The sequence below is a fragment of the Squalius cephalus genome, assembly GCF_949319135.1.
Source record: "Squalius cephalus genome assembly, chromosome: 2".
Classification (NCBI taxonomy): Eukaryota; Metazoa; Chordata; class Actinopteri; order Cypriniformes; family Leuciscidae; genus Squalius; species Squalius cephalus.
In genome coordinates, this window is record NC_137123.1 from 52,806,286 (window position 1) to 52,831,334 (window position 25,049).

At 37.3% G+C, this 25,049-nt stretch overlaps 1 protein-coding gene across 3 annotated transcripts in view; it reads left to right on the forward strand.

The window, feature by feature from the left end:
- The first annotated feature begins 768 nt into the window (after positions 1-768).
- dlc1 (DLC1 Rho GTPase activating protein) overlaps positions 769-25,049 on the forward strand; it is a 126,974-nt gene continuing 102,693 nt past the window's right edge. Inside the window, exons 1-3 of one of the 3 annotated variants that reach the window (XM_079898694.1) lie at positions 769-1,104; positions 1,190-2,095; positions 2,497-3,973. In XM_079898694.1, the coding sequence (XP_079754820.1) occupies positions 2,573-3,973 (1,401 nt within the window). In that variant the 5' untranslated portion in view covers positions 769-1,104; positions 1,190-2,095; positions 2,497-2,572. The other 2 variants (XM_079898692.1, XM_079898693.1) reach the window with 2 other exon arrangements.

The window sequence follows — 25,049 nt, forward strand, 5'->3', positions numbered from 1 at the left end:
TATGGACAGTCATCTCAATTGCAAAAGAGTGTCTCAAATGACCTGGATTCACCCTATTTACACATCTTTACAAATTATTTATTAATTATTTGTTCTTTTTTTTTTTTTTTTTTTTTTTGCAGTATTCGATCTAAAGTTGAAACTATTCATTATTTGTAAATGTTTGTAAATGTTTACTAATCATTTACTACCTTTATGTGCATTGGTCTTTTAGCTATACTGTAACAATGCTTGTGTAAAGGGTGGTTAGTTGAGTTGCTTGCAAGCATAAGAATAATGCTTGAGTTGTTGTGTTAGTTATCAGAAATGAGTGCCAAAGCATTACTGCAATCTGACTTGGCCCTCTGACTCAAACCTTTACACAGCACACTGTCTGCTTCTAATCAAAACTGGAGAGTGCTTTTCCCAGCTAAGACACTGATACACACACAGAGAGAGGCGTGGAAAAAGTGTGTGCGTGTGTCTGTGTGAGAATGTCTGTGAGAGAAAAGGGAATGTGGCATGCCGATTTTATAGGAAGAATTAAATGTTATGAACAGCACGGAAATAGAGAGAGAGAGAGAGAGAGAGAGAGAGAGAGAGAGAGAGAGAGAGAGAGAGAGAGAGAAGAAAAGTATACAACTGTCAGTTTCCAGAAGAACTGCACATTAGAGAGAATATGAAGAGGCTGGTTTCTAAAAAGAGAATTTGAGAAAGCAAGAGATGGAGGAGGAGAGAGGGAAAGAGAAACAGTGACTTGAGACTGTCAAAAACAAAAAGAACAGTCATCTTAAGCAAAAACTTCTAATACCGTCAAGATGACAACATGCTCTCCACGTTTCAAGCTCCACGTGTCTCTGTTTTCTTCTCCTCCTCCTTGTGTCTACCAGGGAGAAAAGGCTTCAACAGGAACTGACCAAGATCAGTGATCGCCCCAGACGTCTGGGGAGAGATTGCTCGAAGCGAATGGCTTCCTCCTCCCTCTTGTGGAGTTCTTGCATCATCTTTCCAACCACTTCATTGAAGGAATAACGCAAATTGGTTGCAGAACCAATTAGGGGCGCTTATTGCAGAGGAGCGTTGCTGTTCTGACAGCTGAACATTTGATATATCAACAGAACTGAAGTACTAGCTTCAAACTTGGATTCATATCTATATATCACCTTGGAGAATTATTTAATACAGTGTATTTTCCTGTATTTCTCTTTAGACCTCTTCAAAGCAGGAATTGTTTGGACCACAGAGAAGTTGTTGACCCCTGGAGACACATGACCTTGACGTCCTGGCTGGCTTGAGAACAGAGCTAGCTGTGTCAGAGGGTGAGCTCACCACACGACGGGGAGAGTGGGTAACTGACCGCTCCATCGCCACAGACGAACGGTACCAACACGGGGTGACACGCTCACAAGGCCAGAGGAAAAGGAGGACAAGAGGAGAATCGTTCAGGTACTAATATTTAGACTGTCCGTCTGCTTATCAGTCTCTTTAAAAATATCCACTGCGCTGGCTTACTGTCACGTTTTTGTTGTTTATATACAAATTAGGATATTCAGTTATTCTAGCAGGGACTACCGACTAATACTGAGACTTAGACATTACCAAACATGCACAAAGTAAGTTCAGGATGTCAGTGACGTGAGCAACTAAGGATTATCTTTCTTTATGAAGATAACTGTCTTTATCGGAATTTTATAATTCACGAAAGCGCTTGGCAAAGGAAACCGAGCTCTGTCAGGCTGGACTTCATGACCAGATGTTCCACAGAGGGAGTAACTTCTAGCCAGATGTGAGAGGAATGTCCTGGTTAGGACCTTCTCTGAACGCTCGCCGCTAACCGCTGACTTCACATAGACGTCATGAAGATCTATCAGACCTAAGGGACTACAAGAGCTTCTGCCATTTCACCATGCTGTGTGGTTTTCCCCCAACGGTCTTTTATTACTGCACTTTTTTCCATCTTGAGACTTTCCTTCTGGTCTAATTTAAAAATGAAGTCAGTCATTGATGGCTAATCGCTGAAGAATGACTTGTGCAAAATGTAGAGAAGTATTACTGTACTTTTGAGTGGGTGGAGGGTCTGCTGAAATGCTTGGCTGACTCAACGCTTGGCGCAAGGGTAAATGTGATTTGTCTTTTTTTTTTTTTTTTTTTCACGATTCATGCAGAAGTTTTTGAAATCTTTTGAATATATATATATATATATATATATATATCTGTATCCAAAATAAGTCAAAAGCTATGAACACTTCGATGTTGGTCAGTGTACACTTGATTGTTAAAAAAATAAATCTATAGTATTTATAATGTTCACAAGGTTTGTGGCATATTAAGTTGTTAATGCGCTTTTCAGTGTAACATAGAACAGACTTTTCAGACTAAACAAGTTTAAGAGCACTTGAGATTCAATGTCAATAGCATTCATTATACGTGGCATTTTCATTTCTCTCACATATAAAGATTGTGTGATTACTTGTAAGTGTTTGACAATGAAGTAAGAAATGATCTCTTTCTCTGCAGAAGGACCTGTATCTGGTTTTGTGCTTTCCGTGGGTTGTAATAATAAGGCTCTATGGGCTAGCAGAGGGATCTGGCCATGCCTGTTGCCGTCCATAAGAGAAGCTGGGAGGATCATGTGACCCCACGCACAGGATTACAGTACAGCTATGATGACCTAGACTTGGTCTGCTGCCATGTGCGGTACCAGCGTGGTAGGTGTGCCTCGATGCCCGAGTGTGGTCATCACCAGCCTTGGACTTTATCCTGCCCTGAAAATGGTAGTGGAGATGGAATGAAAAGGATGGAGAGGATAGTACATAAGTTTCAGGGTGGATCTCAACCTAACTGCGATGGTTCAAAGGGCCGAACATTGATGCCTGGAGATACTGTCAATGAGACAGCACGGCACAAGAGTGACCAAGATAGCAGGCTACCTTCAGACAACGTGGCAGATCAAGATGAATTGCAGTGTTCTGCTTCGGGAAATTCGCAAGCTCACAATGGAGATCCAGATAATAAGGAACTAAACAAGGATAAAGTATCTTCTCCCCATAGCCTGACACATTCTGTGCCTACCACCACATTATTGGCTCAAACAGAGGGAACGAATGATTTATCATCTGAGTTGGAGGACCGTATCTCCTTAAACAATTCTGTCAAAGTTGACTGTTCTGAGCTGACTTCTACCAAAAGTGGAACTTCTGTAGAAAATACAGAATCATTAGTGAAGGTCACTGTGAGTAGTCAGATGTTACTTGAACACATGAGTGTCACAAGCGGAATTACAGACATAACTAATAAACCTCCCATCTCTGACTCACAACAGAAATCTGCTGACCCACACATTATTGTGGAAGGACAATGTTGTGAAATGTCTGAGCAGACTATTTTAACATCTGGCAAAGTTGAATGCTCATGCACAGATGAAACTACGATTCCAAACTTTTTATCATCATCAACTTCTCAAGAAACTCATCACATTCCAGAAGCTAGCTTAGATGCTAATAAAGCAAGTCTAGTGTGCAAACATCACATAGTGACACAAAGTCTACAAGACAATGAAAATCAGGGTGATGGCATTTTTAAATGTTCTGATCATGTGGTGTTAAAGGTTGGAAGTTTTAAAACACCTGCTTGTGAAACTTTTCAACTGGAACCATCTGGAAAAACTGACACAATGGAGACATGGCATGATTGCTCCTCAAAACTCCAGACCATCCATGAGGGGTCCTTTCCTGAATCTGGAGATGATGCTTCTGCTCAGATATCGGCAGAGAAGCCAGAACAGTTAACATGTACAGACTCAAACACCAATAACTGTGAGAATTTGACAAACTCAGAGGATCAAACCTCAAGGCTAAAGGAGACAACTAGAGGAGATCCTCAACCTGAGGGAATCTATGAGGAACTTCAGAGAAATCAAAATACAAATACAGCCAAAGAACCTGAGATTGTCCCAAAAGCTGAAAGTTCCCTTGTCAAGCTTCGTACAAGGAAGGTAAGATGTTTTACATATATTTTGTTGTTGATGTTGTTTTTGAGTTAACAATAATATACACAGGTATGATTTTCTTTGGACTGAAATAGTCAACCTCTTAAATCATGTAACTTTTATGACAGGTTTCAATAACTTTCCATTCAGTTTTATTTTTACTCAAGGAAAATAAAAAGAAGAGCAGAGATGAAAAAATAAATAATGTGCCTATGGGATTGTTCCCATTATGTGCCATGCTTATTAAGGTCAGGCAGTCAGTATGGGAAATTCTGTGGGAATTTCCACATAAATTGTCTGTAACAAAGCAATTAAGCATGCAAATAAACTGAAATCGTCGAAAAGTCATTCTATTTTATGCATCACAAGATTTCAATTAGTTTCGCATTAAACACTGTATTGACTGTTTCTTATTTATTTCTTTTTGGGTATTTTGCAAGTTCTTATTATAGAGACCATAGAGAGCAGACCAGAAGTTATGGGGTGGAAGACAGCGGGAATGGGATCAGGCTTGTTTCAAACCTGCATCTCTCATGCGAGCACCGCAGCTCATACTGTACTGTAGGGTTTTTTGTTTTTTTTTAAACCCAAACTCCAAAAAGTATTAAACTTTGGAGGGCAATTCATCCAACCAATTTGTGTTACAAACATGATTGGTAACAAAAATGATGTACTGTAACTTGTTGAAGAGATGTGTGCCATTACTTTTCTAAGCTACTGTATATCAGACTTACGATTTTCAACTGAATCTCACCTGGCGTAAAATAAAGAGGGGGAAAAAAAATTGCGTAGACTTACAGTGAAAAAGTAGGAACTCAACTCAAAGTCAAGTCAATATCAATTTCACACAAATGGGAATGGGCACTTTTGACTTCAGTCAGTAAGCAACCACCTGTATCCATTCAGAATGGCCTAGCAACCTAGCCAGCAACTATCAACCACTCAGAACACCTTATCAACCACATAGCAACGCCGTGTCAACCACTCAGAACATATTACCATAGTGTTAGTTACGTTTGCAGAGTATGACAATGTTCAGTTGCACTTCCATTCAAAAGATTGAGGTTGTTAAGATGTTTTAATGTTTTTTTTATTTATTTTTTATCAAGGCTGCATGTTAGATCAAAAACAGCAAAAACAGTAATATTGTTAAATATAATTAAAATGTTAAATAACTGTTTTCTAATTGAATATATATACACATATATAAATGTAAATTATTCCTGAGATGGCAAAGCTGTTTTTTTTTTTGTTTTTTTTAGCAGCTATTACTCATCAAGGTCACTTGATCCTTCACACATCTTTCTAATATGCTAATTTGGTGCTCAAGAGCCAATTTTTTTTATTGTCCATGTGGTGGCACGTTATTTTACAGTACTGTTCCCCATGCATGTACATTCTATGTATAGTAATTGCATTAACTGGGTAATAACTAGGTACTAACCCTGAACCTAAACTAAACTTAACCATAACCTATGTACTGTAGTTACCTTATATTACCCAGTACTTTCTTAGGTAAGTACACTGTAGGTGGACGTAAAATAAAGTGCAACCATCCATGTTGAGAACGGTTTTGCTGCTTAATATTCCTGTGAAAACCCTGATTCATTTTTTTTATTCTTTGAATTGCTTTTGTCAGTTTTGATCAATTGAATGCATCCTTGCTGAATAAAGGTATATATTTTAATAAGAACCTATTGAACTGTAGAGTACATTATTGTTCTGTGCACTGCACACATCTCTTCATGAGTGGCCAGTGTGCATGCTTCTTTTATTTTTAGCTGCTTACAAACCGGTTCCAGCATGTTTCTTCTACAGATGCTTTCTTCCTTCTCCATGTTTGTTCTTGATTGTATACACAGTTCTGATTAAAAGCATTCATATAGCACCATGCTTTTCAAACACCACATCCTAAATCACTATGCCAGCTCACTGCCACGCCCTATTGAAAGCAATGACATCACTCCGGCTTACATCCTTGGCCATGGGCATCTGTGGAATGTTCCACGGTCCAAGAAACTGGCGTCACACGAGACCTAAAATGGCACGAACAGAGTACGTGTGAGAATGTGTAGGCTTTGTGTGTCTTCTGATGTGTGACAGGTAGTTTGTGTAATCTGTTTTGGGTGTGCTTGCATGCATATATTTTTACCTTTATGTGTTTACGTAGGTGATTGACAGCAGCCCGCCTTGCCAACCTCGGTCCCTTAGGTAAAGTCTCTCATAGCTTTCTGTGTTTATTCATCCTTGCCCTATTCCACAAGACCCTGGAGGCGTCGTCCAAAACACAGTCATTATTTATACAGCAGGATCCATTAGACAGGAACCAGCCCAAGCAAAACACGCCATGCTGTGTAATTGTCATTTATTTGTGAGGTTGAAATCCAGGGCTGGTGGCTGGAGTTCTTGTGGGGATTTGTGTTTGTTACGGAACGCTGGAATGAATGTGAGCCATTTAAGGGCTTGAACGACTCTTTTCTACTGCTAATGGAGACACGAAGTTGAAGGACAGAGTGAGCAACGGGAGTGTGGGAGTTTGTGTTTGACATATGAGGACTGAAGGAATCCTGCTTATTCCAATTATCTCTTTCAATGAATGAGCAATAAAATGAGCAAATTGTATTAGTAATGTAGATGGAAAGATAGATGCTCACTTGGTTATTCTCTCAACAACACAGCAATGTTGATTTAGGAGATGAGACCAATGATAACTGAAGTATTTCCCTTTTATGCATGATGCTGCTCACACGCAGACACTCTGAATGTGCTGGATTGTGTCAGTCGGGGGATTTATCAGGGAGTTGAAGTATGAATCTGGGCTTCATGGTGGATTTGAGATTCTTGGAACCGTTTAAGTGGCACTAACACAGTGACTGTTTCAAAAATCACTCCCCATATTGAGCAACTGTCTGAGATCACATTCTCTCTCCCTTTGTGTTTGTACGCTTGTGACTGTGTGCATGAATTTGTGCATACGGTATGTGGTGTGAATCTTTGGGTAAACAGATAATCGATTTGAGTCACGATTCAACAATTCAACAATTCGAAGTCAACAATTTGATCTGATTCACAATGAGATTCGATTTGATTTCAATTAAAGATTCAATTCTGTTTTTGTTTTCTTTATACAGAATATTATCTGATACATGTTTTTATTAAGTTCTTATATGAAAAGAAAGAACAAACAAAACTGCTATATACTAAGACCCCTTAAATGTTTATCACCCATATAAACAATGAGTAAAATAACAGTGTTTTATCTTGGAGACAAATGCCTGATTTCAGACTAGGCTTTAGCCTAGTCCCCGATTAAAATGTATGTTTAAGCTGTCTTAACTAAAAGCAACTTGCACTGGCATATCTTTAAAGATGTCAGTGCCATTGTTTTGTCTCAAGATGCACACCAGTAATGTCTTTTTCCAAGGCACGTTTATAAAAGCTACTTAAATGTTCTACGTCATTCTACCACTTGTGGTATGTTCACAGTCTAGAACACAGCATATCTGAAATATATACAGGGATGTGACTGTGTAAGTGAATAAAAGCAGGACATTTTTTTTTTAGACCCAGAGTGAAGCACTTTTTGGTTTTTAAACACCTGAATCAGCCATTTACAGCATGAACTACCAGGAACTGTGAAGAGTGATACATGGAAATATATTTAACAGCTATAATTTAGTAATACAAAACAGGACGTCTTAACATCTTTGGGGAAAATGTAAGGTCAATTTGTGCTATTCTGTAGTTCTATAAATAAAACAGTGTGCTTCCAAAACCTATCAATCTCATTCAGTAAATAAAATTCCACTCAAACTTCTACAATAGGAATAGATAACATACAGTTTTTTGGGAAACTACACATCATATTCTGGCTAGGCCTACAGATAAAATTATGAATTACATTAATGCTCTTTAGCCATTAGAAAATTAAGACTACACATAATCTTATCAGCATGATGAATAAATTATATTAACTGGAATGAACTGTATACACAAAGTGAGCAGAGAATGTGACCGATCGAGCTTTGCATGCTCTTTATACGCATAAATGACCTTTTATGTGCATCCAATAAGCATTTTTTTGCATACATAAAATTTGCACTTTTTGCATGCATATGATACGAAATATACATACCCAGCCAATTCTACCCAATGGGTAAATTTTGCGTACCAGATGCTATGCACGTAAAAGATTACTTTTGCATATAAAGAGGACGCCAAATAGCTATAGATACGCAGTGCCAGGAGCGATTTTCCATGTCTTTTCCAAAACATGTTCTGTTAGAGTTCTTAGATATCAGATGGATCTGATACACATATCAATGGATATGTGTATGTGCATGCATGTGTAAATTTCTAATAAAGTTTCTAATAAAAATGCAGTACCTCGCCCCATCATACTGTGTTAGATCACTTTTCACTCACCCTTAGAGACAAAGGGATAATTAAATTGTGCAAAGGTACAGTAATTATGATGATACAGATATTAATGATGAAGATCAATCTCATAATTAGCTCCCTGATGAATACTGCTGATTTGGCCTTGAGATGCACAAAGTCTCTAGAGCAGCCGTGTTGATCATACAGTATTTCACTTTGGTCTCACTATATTTAATGAGTAGTCAAGCTTTTAACCAGCAAAACTGATGAAGCAGTTGACCAGCATGGTCATCATTTAGTGATGTTTATTGATCAAGAAAGTGCTAGTTAAGCTGGAAGGAGAGTTCACAATTTCATCATTTACTCACTCTCATGTATGCATTTCTTCTGTGGAACACAAAAGAAGATATACAAGTGTCTCTGTATTTGGGGCCGTCAGTGGGTTCCAATGTTGTTTGGGACCCCAGGAACCAATGCACCAGCATCCAAAACCCAACATCCTCTACCGTTCAAAAGTTGAATTTCTTTTGTAACAATGTAAAAGCCTTTGTCACAGTGGATCAATTTAATGAATCTTTGCTGAATAGTAGCTATGTTAAAGGTGACATATTATGCCCCTTTTCACAAGATGAAATATAAATCTATGGTGTCCACAGAATGTGAAATTTCAGCTCAAAATTGATTGATTGATTCATTGATTAATTTCATCGACTTGCATGTACCGTCATGTTTAACTTTTACTCAAGTGTACACAGTTCCCTGAGGTCTTTATAAGACAGAGTTGACATTTTTTGGTCAAACAGTGTTCTGTGCTCATCTGTGCATCCAACGACAGAACAGTTTGCATGATTTGCTTGAACTTTTGTCATTGCGTTAGAACTGGCTACACTGTTGTCGCTTGCAAAAACCAAATGGCTGCGCCGTGGGTGGAAACATGCAGATTAAGGGGCGGTAATATTATAATAAGACCCCCTTCCTACGTCAGAAGGGGAGGGAAATCTGATCGGCTTATTTTTTGACATGCTTGCAGAGAAAGGCTTGGTAGATGCACCAGGGACCCAAGGAAAGTGAGGAATAACCATGTCAAATGAACTCAAAATGTCCAGTAGGAGAATGAAATGGGCATCAGTTGTACATGACTGAATGTACATGTCAGTTTCACACTCTTTTATCATTCACAAAAAAGAAGTGGTCTGCATGTACAACCAGCTGAATTGCAGCATGTTTGGTTTCTTTGACCTGCATTTTAAACTCTGTGAAAGAGGTGAAACTACCCACTAAAGGCCTCTATGTACATAGAGCATCTGATGCCCCTTGGCCCCCACTCTAGTTCATGTGCCTTTTATTTTCAATTGCTGCAACTCCCAATAAATGATTCAGGGAACTCTAAACCAGGCAAGGGGTTCAGAACTCTCCTCTGTTAAGAAAAGCTTTATGTCAGGGCCAACCACCAAAACAAGATTACAAATGTGTGCCAGCAAGTTTCAAAAGAGGACATGTGGCTTAGGAGCAATATGTCCAAACTTACTGTAAAGTGCAATTTAGTCAGTGGCGGTTCTAGGATTTTTCTGTAACAGGGGCCATTAAGGGGCCACATGTTACATTCAGGGGCCAAATACAGGGTACATTCAAGCACACAAAATAATTTATTCAGTACGGTGCAAATACATTTCGGCAGTCATTCCTTTTTCAAACGCTCTAATAAAAAATTATGAGCCAGTAAAGTTCTTGATGATTTTTTTTTTTTCATTTATTTATTTAAACTGTGCATAAAGGACACAATGCACTTCTTTCTGAATTCCATCTTTTAAGTTTCATAATCATGTTGTCGCTTATAAACAGTAAATTATTGTTAATTGTATGGGGGTGGAATTGCATCTGTGATCGTTGTGAAGAATTCTCCGGTTGCTCTTCTCATCGACGATTGATGGGTGGGAATCTCTAGTCTAGGCACCTCACGATTCGATTCGATTACGATTCAGAGGGTAACGATTATCGATTATGAACAATTTTTTTTTTTTTTTTTACTACTTGGTAGGCTACTTAAGGTATTTATGATGACCCATAACGAACTTACTTCCAATACTTCCTATATTAATTTTATTTATAAAACAAATGGAAGTGATTTGGCAAGTCAACTTTACAAGGTAAGGTTACATTTGCCAGCATTTGTCCCAACATTGCAAAGAACCAACAGGAAAATAAATGTGTGCTTGTACTAGCAGCATTGTAGTAAATTAATACAAACTTCAGCATATTCTGAATCTCTAGTATTTAATAATATACTTCTAAGTTCTAACCAACATCCTCTTGTTATTTCCAATGAGCAATATAATCCTTCAGACAAAAAACATTTTGCTGTAGCAAAATCACAGTTTTCGTTCAAAAATATAGAATTATGTACCAGCAGCTCTCATACAAACATAATGCTTGTGGACTTAAGCATATTCTGAATAATTAGTAACATACAAAGCCGCTCTTATTCACAACTAAATAATAAAGAGTTATGACTTGAAATGTTTGCTGTACACCACAATCAAAAACAGCTTATACAAAAAAAGTGAATGAACATCTACAGAGAGCACAGTCAAAATGTAACTTTTTGTGACTGAAATTGCACATATTGCAGGGCAGTAGGCCTAGATAACGTACGTATAACAGATCGGTTTACAGCATATTGATGTGAAAACTAAATAATACAGAAAGAAGCTCTCATACAAAAAATACTAAATAGGTCACAATGAAATTGCCAATTTTCCATACGTTAGCTTTCAACGAAGAGGGTGCCGTTCGAATTTGGCGCTCAGCCATCATGCGTCTGTTATGCGCGTCTCTGTTATGTGCGCGCCACAGACTGTCCGCGCACTGCTCGTCCGTTTATAGTTCCGCCTTTTGCTTTCCGTCAATGTTACGTTATTAGAAAAAAAAATATATATATATTTTTAGAAAATCGATTTTTGACATTTGTGAATCGATTCAGAATCGTCCACGTCCGCATCGCGATGCATCTAAGAATCGATTTTTCCCCCACCCCTAGGAATGGGGGCCAATCAGGGGCCAATCAGATTTCAGCAGGGGCCAGGGCCCCTGTGGCCCCGCCTCTAGAACCGCCCCTGAATTTAGTTGTCAGAATGCAGTGCTCCCTATTTGATCTGGGCAGTATCTTGTGATGCTCTTCACCTGCTGCTTTAAGTGTGTTGATGGATGAACTCATCTCACCGCGTTTTGGGTTTAGTCTTAGTGGATTGAGTGTGTTTGTGGGTGACTGTGTGAGTTGGGGAGAGATTGAGTTGAATGGAATTGTCATTAAGAAGCTAACAAAAAAGCACCATGGTATTACCATAGGTTTTGCACTTGGTGACATTGAAGACTTAAAGTAAAATTACCATCTCAGGAATAAACAATTTTTTAAAATATATTAAAATAGAAAATTTCTATTGAGATTGTAAAAATATTTCATAATATTACTGCTTTTACTGTTTTTGATCAAATAAATGCAGCCTTGGGGAGCATAAGAGACTTCTTTCACAAAAAAATATTAAAAACCTCAGACTTTTGAATGGTAGTGTGCATGGTAATCATTCAGTATGATGGATGTTTTTTAATGGTAAAATCATCCAGAATATCATAGTATTACCATGGTACATGTCCAAACAGTGCTGGTTGAAATTATACACATCAGTTTAGATAAAAGTTATTACAACTTAGAATGGATAACCTCACATGACAACATGCTAAAGAAGAGCAATCCTTCCAACCACATAATGCAACTTTTATTTTTCTTTGGTAGCTACTGTGTCCGGAGCGCTGAAGTAAGGTAAATGATTCCACTGTATGTCCTTGATTGAACTTATTCAATAATATGCAGCACAATAATTGGGAAGGAAATTCTGAAGCTGTCGCTCTGTGCCTTTCCATAATACACCCAGTCTCTGTCCCACTTAAACATGGCCATCTGCTCCAATCACATGATGCAGTAATGTCATGTTCAAGACTAAGGCCAAATATCTAGCAAAATACTTCAGATACTGAAGTTAATGAGTTTACCAAAGGAATGTTGTAGCTTATGCCATTTCCTGAAAATCTGTGATGAGGCTATTGCAAACACAATATACATTTGTGGTTTCTTCAGTATGTTAGGCCTTTTGTTTCAGTATTATTATGAACAGGTTTTTTTTTTTTTTTTTTTTTTTCAAATACTGTATATGTCTGTGTATCAGTGTGTTTCTGCAGTGACATTTTTGTGGTGGTTGATCATAGGTGAATTTGTAATACTGTGAGCTAACTTTAGGCACGTAATCATGTACTTTTGAAAGTACATGAGTCATACTGAATGAGCCGTCATGTACTGCTCTATGAGGCAACGAGTGAAAGTAAATATTGTATGCTGACGTTTTCTATAATTTGTCGTTCTAAAACAAGGTACTTGCCAAGTATTCTCACGACCGATGTTCTGTGTATTTACATTATGATAATTCAATTAATTTAGCTTAGAGCTCTTCAGCTCTGCCTCTGGAGACCCACTGCCACTGTATCACTAGTGATTTAAAGATTTAAAGTACCATTTAAAAGGTTGATGTTATTTAACTCTAAAAAATCTATCACTTTTCCTAGATGAATATTAAGCAGCACATCCGTTTTCAGCATATTATGATAATAAATATTTCTTGAGCACCAAATCAGCATTATAAAGGATCATGTGACACTGAAGACTGGAGTAATAGCTGCGGAAAATTCAGCTTTGCCATCAGAGGAATACTTTTATTTAAAAAATTCTTAAAATAGAAAACAGTCATTTAAATTTGCATAATATTCACAATATTAAATCTATTTTATATCAAATAAGTGCAGACTTTCAAAAACTTTAAAAGGTGGAACATGTAAACTTTTCATATCTTGCCTGAAGGATTTAATTGTAGGATTAAACAAACCAGCAAAATGCAGTTCCCCTGATGCATAGTGCAAAACCATTTCATTACAATAAGAGTTGAGGCCTGAAATTGTACCATAGCATCTTTCAGGAGTTTTATCATGTGTCCAGTTGTATTCCCTTCTCTCTCTTCTCTAAGCCTGTCTTCCTAGTGAAGGATTGTGCAGGATAGTTGGCCGCTGACAGCTTCCATTTTATATTAGTGGCTAACCAGTAGGGATGCTCCGATCAGGATTTTTGCAGCCGATACCGAGTACCAATTTCTTGTCATGGCGATCGTCCGATACCGATTCCGATGCTTAATATAAGACAAAGATAAATACATACAAAATGGAGCAGTCCCCAGGTTTATTTAAACATTGTCCAATAGTAAACTGTGGAGGACAAAATAAACATTTAATCTCCTAAAATGGAGAAATCTGATGTAACTTAAACATTGTCCAATACAAGTCTGAGCAGGACAAAATTAATAATAAAAAAAAAAATTAAGTAAGGAATAATTGACGACAGGCCGTTGAATTATTAGAAAAATAATGCACACCCGAGGTGGTAATGCGGTCACGACGCGAAGCGGAGTTATTTTTCTAATAATTCAACGGCCTGAAGTCAATTATTCCGTTTATACTACAGTTACCACACCTCGAAACATTGTTCAGATTATGTATTTCAAGACGTTTGTAAAGTTTTTGTCATTAAAACGCTCTTGTATGTAGGACTAATTTCTTACGCATCTAATCCAAAGCCTCCGTTGCTAATTCCAAAACGTCATTTTAGAGTTAGTAACGGAGGTTTGAGCCACTGATAGCAGACTAATGCTGGATACACACGACTAGCTAACACATTCTCTGACTGTTTCCATCGACTGCAGATTTTAAACACCGACTTTGAACACAGACTGAACGCGCGTTTGGGCATTATCAGTCATAAGTATCAAATTGCATTCATAACCGGCCTTAAAGTGTGTCCCCGGCTTTATGCAGTTATTAATGCAGTTATTAGAGAGAGATGTTGCAATAATGAGACAGAAAAGCATGTAAGTCAGTATTATTAGCCTATTTATTTATTAATTTAATTCGTTTTAATTAATTCGGTCATTCTTTTTTTTTTCTTTTTTTTTTTTTTTTCATTGACAGATGACAGTAGACAGCCAAATAAATGAAACACAAAGCCCTTTTAACAAGTGGGCCTATAAATAATTATTTATTTATTATTATCTGCAATAAAAATCCGTACTGCAGGACTATCCATTTATTTAGCCTATATTCAGTTTAATTTTCTATTGATTATAATATAGACAGGACTATATACTTTATTTATTAAAATTAAACTGCATGTTTCCATTGATTGTGAAGCTAGACATTGAAAATTGCAGATCAAGCGCATGGGGCTGCATGTTTTTTCTTGTTATGAATTGTATCCTATTTTCCGTTATTACAGTTAACTACGCGAAGTGATATGGAACTGTAATGTGGTCAAGACCTGCCTGGAACTACTTTAGCCGTGCGTTTCCCTGAAAATAATGCACACCTTAGAACGTTCGTCAACCAATCAGATTCAAGCATTCAACGGCCCTGTAGTATAACAACATTTAAACTCCTAAAAGAACAAATTGAAGTAGTTTGATGCAACTCATTAGGTTTAATTAAACATTGTCCAATGTTAGAGAGAGAACAAATTAAAATAGAAACATTACAACTCCAAAAAGGAAAATAAATAAGTCATATGGTTTAAACTCCAAAAAGAACAAAATGGAGTAGTCTGATACAAAAAAAAAACTAAAAAAAACTAACAGGAATATAATTAAGTGATTGTCAAGCTGCAGAGTAGTCCTTTGGCCCCTTCCTACTTAAGTAGGTACGGCAAGTTTTTTTTAAATTTTTATAAATTTTATTTATATTTTTATAAAATATAAAATTTTTCTGCATTTTGGGAAGACAGTCTATTCCTCTTTTCATCTAAAACGTGTGCGGCTGTAGTGAATAGCCGCTCACTATCAACACTCGTCAATGGAGCATTAAGGTAGACTCGTGTTGCCTCTGCCAAAGCTGGGAACCGGCCTTTATTCCTCTCCCAAAACACCAGGGGTACTGCAGATCTTGGGATAACAGGCTCAGAGAGATTTATCTCAGGTGCTGCCGAATCACTTTCGCTGTAAGCATCACTGCTGCAAAGAACTAGATGGAAGAGCTTTTGGTGTGGCCACAGATTCTCCCATCTTCTCATCAGAGCTATGTTCCCGCCTCACTCGTACATCCAGTGTTTCACCGAGCAGTCTGTGTGCCTCTGGTTTGATTTGATTATCAGAATATCTATCCTTGTACCTTGTTTTGAGAAAGAAAAAATAACCATCATTGCTAAATTTCAATTATATTAGCCTAAAATTATACTATACTATTTAATTTAATACTTTAACACACAACACATTTGTCACACTCAAAGTCTTTTTTTGTTTTAACTTGACATTTAGAATACCATAATAAGTGTAACCCTGCCTGTGCAAAGCCTGTTTTCTACATAAAATCATCCTATTTAATATATTAAAAACATTCTGAGAAAATATAACCTTGATATCTTTAATATTGACTGAGTAAGACCATTTCAAAGATTAAAATCATAGGGAATCATAGGGATCTCATTAGATTGAGATTTTAGCCTGGATTTCACTGACGGTCACATACTATGAAATTTATCATATACATTATATCTACACAATTAATTAAGACTTACCTAGGATCAAGGACCGTAGCCACAACATATACAGGTTCCCTGTTAATGTTGGAGAACCTTCTTACAACAGCTTCGAGAAGTGTTTGTTTCTATGTTTTTACTCCATGGTCCGAGTCGGACTCTCTCTCAAGGAGACGCTTCAGAACACTGATATATGGGGATGACGTTTGCCACGGATGATTTTAATGAGCTAATCTCTTTGGTCAACTCTTCAAAAGGTGCAAGAATGGAAACCATATTTTCAATTAATTTCCACTGTGTTGCATTGAGATTCAGAATGTCATAGTCAGCTGTGTATGCCATTAAAGCATGTTTTTGTTCCAGCAGAGAGTTGAGCATATAGTAAGTACTATTCCATCTTGTGTCGACGTCCTGCTGCAACCTTTTAGGAGACTGGCCAAGTTGTTTTTGAATATCTCCTAAACGCGAGTATGCTTGGGGCGAATGCTTAAAATGCCCAACAATGCGGCAGCTAATCGCCACAGCATCACCGATGATAGGACTCCCTCGTGAACCACTAAATGGAGAGTATGTGCCATGCACGGCACGCTGCGTAAGTTGCAGTCTCACATTGTCTTTTCTATGTTGTATTACCGCGTAGTACGACACATGCACTTTCTCTTCAGGTATGTCCCAAGCTTGGAGTGGAGAATCACTTGCCTTTTTTCAAAGTCTTCTGTTATCCACTGCGCTGTCAAACTTAGCATGGACATAGGGGATACGCAAGAGCTCCAAATGTCAGTTGTTAAACTCACCGCGGTCACATTCTCGTGAAGTAAACTGTTTCTGTGGTAGATGATTTGATATAACTTTGGAAGAGCTACATCGGTAAAATATTTGATATCATGGTTCAAGATGTGCAATAAGGCGTTTAAATCCAATGTCTTCGGTGACCGACAACGGCTGGTTGTCAATGCATACAAATTCCATTATCCGTTATAGCCTTAGCTTTCTTGCTGTCTGGTGTGTAAAGTTCGTGTTTTTTCAGAATGTCTGTAATTGATGGCTGAGTGAGTGGCATTACTAGTTACCGTTGCCTTTTTTGCAGTTGCCAGTTTTTCGTATTCGCCACACGTCTCGCGGTGGCTCGTTCTTAAGTGCTGAATCAGGTTCGTCGTATTAAATGTTTTGGACGATGCTCCTCCACGTGAGATTTCTTTGGAACATACAAGGCAAATAGCAAATTTTTCATTGTTTTTCGAAACATCATAGTAATTCCACACCGGCGATGACATGACTGCGGCGCCAAATCATTTAAGTCCCTATGCATCATGTATGTCCTCACACGTTGACGTCATCAAATTGAGATCGGTTTGTGAGATCTGCCAAGTTAGTGAGTACCGATCGAGTCATAAAATGTGATTATCGGCCGATACCGATCTCCGGCCGATCGATCGGAGCATCCCTACTAACCAGCGATGTGTCACTCTCCAGGACACACTCATTTCAGACGCTGAGGTCTTAAGGAAAGATCTGTGGGGTCACTAAGGACAGACTTTAGTTAGTCAAAAGCACATTCCCCAGAGATCTCTGGGAAAGAGGAAGAGAGCAGGAGGATTCTGGGAGATCTCACAGTGGGGGGATTCTGTCAAATCAAAACAGGAAGAACCCTGTAGGAATGTGACCCGTAGAAGACACTAAAAGAGAGTGAAACTGTAAAAGTTGCCGTATCCGTTAAAGATGCAGATCTTAATTCTAAAAATAATGGTTTTCTGGTATATTCCTCCATTTAAGGCTCTGTAAGACAGATGCCACTTATATCAGATATAGAACAATACATCACATGAGAGTGAGAACAGAGGGCTATGTTTGATGTGCTGTGTTTATGAGCGTTTCAGAACAAGTGTGTGTCATGGAAAAGCTTAGGCATACGCAACTAGCCTTTCACCACACACACACACAGACGCATAATTCTGGCTCACCTCTGCAAATCCAACAGCAAAGCACTGACTCTGACAGGATAATTCTGAGCTAAATGGAAAATAAATGGGGAGGCAGTCACAAGACATTATAATAATAGAGAGAGAACACACGCAAACTCATGCATAAATCTTTTGATTTCTTTCTAGCCCTCTAAGGCCATCTTAGCTCTGTTTCACAGCGTATGCAGAAAGCAGCAAATATTTAGTTTTCACACTGCCGGTATAAATTATAAATGATGCCTGAATACTTGATTCTGATTGGCTGGAAGATGCAATCAAAAAGCCATGTCAGTAATCACCGTTATATATTAATATGCTGCTTTCAATGAAGCACACATACACATACGTCATACTGAATCACTACATTATATTACACAGCAAGGAGGTTCTAATGTATTTGTTTTTAATTAATTCATCTCGCAGCTTTATTGCTAGAAGAGAGATGCTGCACAGGCGCAAGTAATTCTCACACACACACACACACACACACACACACACACACACACACACACACACACACACACACACACACACACACACACACACACACACACACCCTCTCTCTCTCTCTCTCTCTCTCTCTCTCTCTCTCTCTCTCTCTCTCTCTGTCTCTCTCTCTAGGCTAATTCATTCATATAAATGTAACTTTACCACACTACTTAATCTCTGTGTCTTATTAAATGCAGACATAATGCTAGATCTATAGTCATAGCTGACAAAAATAACCGTCAATTCAACCCTTCTGGTTAAGTTTAGCGCTGCAAACATTAATGACAGCTTTAACTTGTCACTGCTGGCAAATGGTCATGGTATAAGTGGGATTCACCTTTCAGCCAATCAGAATCAAGTATTCAGACAGACCATGGCTAGCTGTGCATTAAAATATTGTAATGAATGACGTGGAGGCAAATAATACCTCTACTTGTACAAATATTCTTCATCACAGGCAATTACACCTACTACTCAAAAGTTTGGGGTCAGTAAGATTTTTTTTTAATTAAATGATTTTTTCTTACTTTTATTCAGCAAGGATGCATTAAAGTGACCAAAAGTTACAGTAAAAATATTTATAAAGCTACACAAGATATCCATTTATTATTTGAAACTCTTTAAAAGTCAGTTTTTACAAAATGAGCAGCACAAATGTTTTCAACATTGATAATAAGAAATGTTTCTTGAGCACCGATTCAGCATTTATTTTCAATGTTCTGTCCACAGACTCTAGTGTTCAAAGACAAATTATTTAATCATTTAGCAGACGCTTTTATTCAAAGCGATTTACAAATGAGGGGAACATTTGCTTTCTATCGCAGTCTCATAAAGAGACTCTATGACTATAAACAAATTGACCATGCAAAGCATCTTTATCGGCAGAATGCTATGTAAGGTGGTTGAGGCCAAATGATTATAAAGTGTGGAGAGAGAGAGAGAGAGAGAGAGAGAGAGAGAGAGAGAGAGAGAGAGAGAGAGAGAGAGAGAGAGAGAGAGAGAGAATGAATAAGAAACATATAACAGACAACAGCTGCCCAAGGACTGAACTGGCTGAAATCCAATTACTGAGAATAAACTCAATGACCTGTACCATTCACCAACTTCAATAATGTTCTCTATTATCAGATGTGTATTAATAAATCAATCATGAATGAAGTAAATAGCACATTTCTGCATGTGCTATTTACCTGAGAACAAACGAGCACCTTTAATTAAAACATTTTTACTTAATTTTACTTGACTTCAAATGATGATTTATCATCTATGAGGTCAAGTGAATTAAGTGACTTTAATTATTTGAGGAGAGTGTTTCAGCATAACATTCAAATAAAAATGCATTTTCAGTCTCACACTTTATATTGAAGCTTATTATAACACAAGCAGATGCACAGTCGAAATGTCAAGGAAAGGTCACTGTAGTGAGAGGTGTGCTGTATGAATGTAGAATGTGTTGTGTGTATGAGTGAGGGCATGTGTGTGTACATGCTTTGCTGTCCTTGTAGCTATGAAAGGTCTCAGAATGTCCTAGAACATTTGAAAAACCTGACAAAAAAAAAAGACCTTGAGGACCGAAAACGGTTTACAATGGCATAAAATGTCTGCTTTCTCCATTAAGAGGTATTTGCCACATGGATTAGACTTTCAGAGGCATTATATAAATTATATTGAATATAACATTTGTTCTTTTGAATATTTTTTGAATATTTTTTATAATGTTAATGTATAGCTACTACTGTAGCTTAGAATTTAATATTAAGAGCTATATCAGAACACATTTACCTCCTCATTTTTAGGTGCTTGTCACTTTCTATGGAATTTTTGCCCCAAGCCGTACTTAATTTCTGACCCTATATAGCCTATACACAAGCTTGGGTTTGTGCATCAGTGTATGTGTGTTTCTTTAAGGATGTACACAGCTGCAGTGTCTTACTAAAAACACACCACCTGAGGTCAGTGTAACACCTGATATCACATATAAGACATGAAGAAAGCAAGACAGATGAGAGGAATCTTGCTGTAGTTCAATCATTAAAAACTTGCAGGCATGTGATGTTAATGTGTACTTTCCGGTTACCCTGGCCTGTGTGTTGTTACCTCTGACCTTTTAAAAATTACTGTGCCACTTTACTTTATTTTCTGATAATGAAGTTACTTTTTTTTATTATAAAATTTTGCCTTTTCTATTTAAATTGCTTAGGAAAAATAAAAATACAAGCTAATAAAATGTAAGAGATTGTCATTAAAAGTAGAGCTATGAATATGCTGTGGATAGCATACAGTATATAGCTCAGAAAATGTGGTTTTGGAAGAACTAAATCATGTTTGAGTTTAGATTGAGATCTCTGACTTTTGATCGCAGACTTTGGTATCCTGGTAAACATGAGCACAGTTAGAGTCATTATTGAAACTCTAGAGGAGAAGTGTACACCAGCTGGGGAGGTTTTCTCATGAGAAAATCTGAGAAGCAGGAGACGTAAGCAAAAGTCTCCATTCGTTCTCCATTTAATCTCATTTGTGTCAAAGAGAAACCATTTGGATTTTAAAGAGATCTCATTTGTGACTGTGATAAGCGCATTCACACTGTATTTTAATTGCCATACATTTTAACTTCAAAATTTCAAACTTTAGGTGTGATGGTATTCTGAGTTTGTTTTCTGTTTGAGTGCATTTTGTTTTAGTCCTGTGCCGTCAGTTAGTTTATTTTGTTTCAATCAGTTACAGTTCCTCATTGTTTGATTATGGTTTACACCTTGTATTCCTTTGGATGATTGGTTTAGTTTGTCTATTTAAGCTCTGTGTTTCTTTCCGTTCATTCATCTTTTTTTTTCTTTTTTTTTTTTTTAGCATTTTCCTTAAATTAAAACTTCAAGAAAACTCTTTATTTATGTTTTATTTTATTTTTATTTTTTTAGTGACTGATTGATTAGTTTGTTCATTTTATTTAGTGTCAGGATTATTACCATTAACTAAAAACATTGGGGGAAAAAAATGCATTACTTCAAATAAAATAAACATTACTGAAATAAAGTAAAATATAAAGAATTAGCCTAAACTTATTTTATTTCAGCTAGTTGCTAATTAATGCAAAAATTCTCATTTTCTTTTTGTTTGAAGTTGAAATACAGTTCTAAAATAACTCAAATGAAATACAGAAACTTAATATATATATTTAAAAAACAAAACAAAATTAAAAAGTGAACAGAAAATATAAAAACTAAATCTAATTCAAAATATTAACAAAAACTATAATAGCATAATTACCCTAAAATAACGCTGGTTATAATATAAACTTTTATATAAAGTAGCCTATATATATAATGTGTGTGTGTGTGTGTGTGTGTGTGTGTGTGTGTGTGTGTATTTTATAAATATAAAACAATTTGTATTTAGTTCAGTTAGTTAGCTATTCTGTGATATAAAGGCCACGTTCACACAGCAGCAGAATATGGTTAACCATATTGAGTCCTTAATACAGTTACATTTACACACAGTGCGATTATTTACGTGAGTGACAACCGCATTTTATCACCGCATTCTCGAAAAAAAATTGCGCTGTGTTAACAGAACCATACTGGACTAGTTGTCTGTCACTTCATACAGTGCCAGAGACAGCTCTTCTGCAAAGGATGTTTGTGTGTGGTTCTGTTTTAGGTGACTTACAGCGGGAGATATTATCTCTGCATCATCTGAAGGTTCTTGGTTCTCCACCGGAGCGGCTCCATCAGTTGTGCGGATCATGCGCGAGACGGGAGTGCAACGGTTAAAGGCGTCCGGCTAGCGCATGTTTACATTGAAGCTGCTGTCTGTTAATGAAAGACTTTTATGGACGTCGCCATCTTTGATATCACTTTGGTCACTGTCGCTATGGTTACTAGTAAGAGAATATGGGCTTGAACATTCATAGATAGTATTTGAGACACTACTGTAGGCTAAATTGCTGTGTGAACGGGACATTTCGAGATCTGTAAGTAAATGCGGTTGTCAATCCTAAAAATTGACAGTGTACGTTAAACGTGGCAAAGGATTCCAATGATTTTTTATTTACATTTTATCGTAGTGTATTTCCAGGAATAGATAATAGATTGCAAATAGCGTGTCTTTGACTGCACTTTAAAGGCAGGGTAGGTAGGATTTTTCTAAAAAAAAAAAAAAAGACATTCCAAATTTGTTTAAACTTTATATACCAATACATAATTAAAATGTAAGTACTCTGAAAAAGAGAGTATAAACATCGAGTGTATGTAGACCTCTCACGACTGTTGTAAACACAGCTAATTAATTCCATTCACTCCACCCCCTCCCTTCTGAGCTCCTTCCAAAGCCACGCCCCCAAAACACATGAACGCGCGACGCCAAACGCTAAGGCTCAGCTGGAAGACGCATTTATTTACCTGACACGAGTGGAGAGGAAGGAGCGCAGTGCATGCAGTGACATCATGTCAGAATCACATGTAATAAAATACCTAACTTTATCACTATAAATATAAACAAATAAGATTTCTTTTAGTAGGCTACTCACTATCAAGCTAGCATATCGATACTGGTAAAGTTTAAAATATACTTTGTTTGATTCGGTAACAAGCTATATTTATAGGTAACGAGCTATATTTATAAGGCAAAGCTAAAAACAGGTTGCATTGATACACGTTTTTCCATTACCATCAGTTACACTGTGATGAAGGTGAATTTCGTGTAAGATTCATAACATATACGGTGTTTTGCGAGTTTCCATGATGAAAACATTGTTGACTCTAATGAGGACTACACTCCGGAGACAGGTACCACTTCGTCGGTCGAGGGCGAAGCAGAGGAGGTCGTTCAAGAGTGCGGGCAACCAGGGTCCGAGGAAGTAGTTTTTGCCTTGTTTGCCTTCGCTGACTGAATATGCAGGTGCTTTGAATTTTGAATGCTCTTTCTCTGCCATAATTTTACTCTTCGTAGGTTCTGCGCCTCTCTTGCACTCCTCAAATCAAACGGGTGCGCGCGCATATGGGCAGATCTAGCAACAGGGGTGGTAGCCATGGTTGCGAGAGTGAGTGACAGTCGCCCAAACCAATCAATTGTTTCGTCCCGAATGGAAATAATGAGCTATGTTTATTGCAGATTAAAAGGTCTACAGTCACTCGATTTTTATACTCTCTTTTTCAGAGCACTTACATTTTAATTATGTATTGGTATATAAAGACAGTTTAAACAAATTTGAAAAAAAGTTTTTTTATAAAAATCCTACCTACCCTACCTTTAACAGACAGATTATATTCTGCCTGACTCTGCTCACAGAGAACAGTACTAAACAAACAATATATTTTCTGAGACAAAGTGCTCTAAATTAGCACACACACACACACACACACACACACACACACACACACACACACACACACACACACACACACACACACACACACACACACTCTCTCATTCAAAGCAGAATGAGGAACTTTTCCTGTTCTCTGGCACTGTTGTCAGCTGATGTGTCATGAGTGGCATGATTGTGTTTGTTTGACCTAATTTTATGGAATTTAAGTATAGAGAAAAACAATACATAAAGCACAGTGTCTTTTAGATTTTAGTTTTTTTGTGGAACACAACACACATTCATGCACATCCTTTGTGATGATGTGCTAAATTTGTCAACAGCTGCACCAGTCACACCTAATCAGTGACACTAAATGGCCTTGTGACTGTAATGAATGTGTTTGTGTGTGTAAATTGCAGCCAAAATCTCTTTACAGCATGACAGTGTTGGAGTTAAAGTACTTCACATTAAAACTTAAACTTACTTATTCATCCTCATGTTATTCCCTACCCAAATGACCTTCAAAGGAACACAAAATTATGTTTTTAATCGAATGTTTCTGCTTTTACTACCAATGCCATTTTACATGACTGATCAAACCTGGCATGAAGCATATATGAAAATCCGAATGAGATTTTCAATAATTATTGATTCAAATGTCAGGCCATTCCTCATGTTAAGCTATTGTTGTAAACTTTTTCAGCAAAACCAGGAGACGTTTGGGATCACGTTCAAGAAGTTATTCTTTATTGAGGACGTTTCTACAGTTCTTCCAAACAGTCTGAAGTACATAATTGTTCATGGTGTCTTATAGGCTTTTTAGGAGGAGGGACTTTTGAAGGTGGAGACAAATTCAAACAAAGCATGTAAATGAGTATACAGGTTCAGGTAACACACCCCAGACTGAGGGTCTGGCAAATCCTAATTCAATCAGCATAACAGTCTATTGCATTGCAAATTGCATAGATGAATCATTCGTGTGCTAATCCCATCAGTCTGAGTGAAACTGGGACTCCAAGAGCCATTAAAGACAATAAGGAGAAAACAGGAAAGGCAACTTTGCTGAGCAGAATCATTATCTTACCCTTAAACACTAAATACAATATTCTTTACCGTGATGTTATGTAAGAAAGCATATTTGAAATAGATTCTTAAATTTGGAATCCTTCACTATCATATGGTTTAAGAAGTATACTGTACAGTATATAAAATAAAAATCGCACAAATTAACTCTTTTATGGGGCTAGACAGTACCACTCCCCTTTCACTTTCATTAGAACAGAGCAACATTATTCCTTGTGTTCCACTGAAGAAAGATAATTGATAATTGAG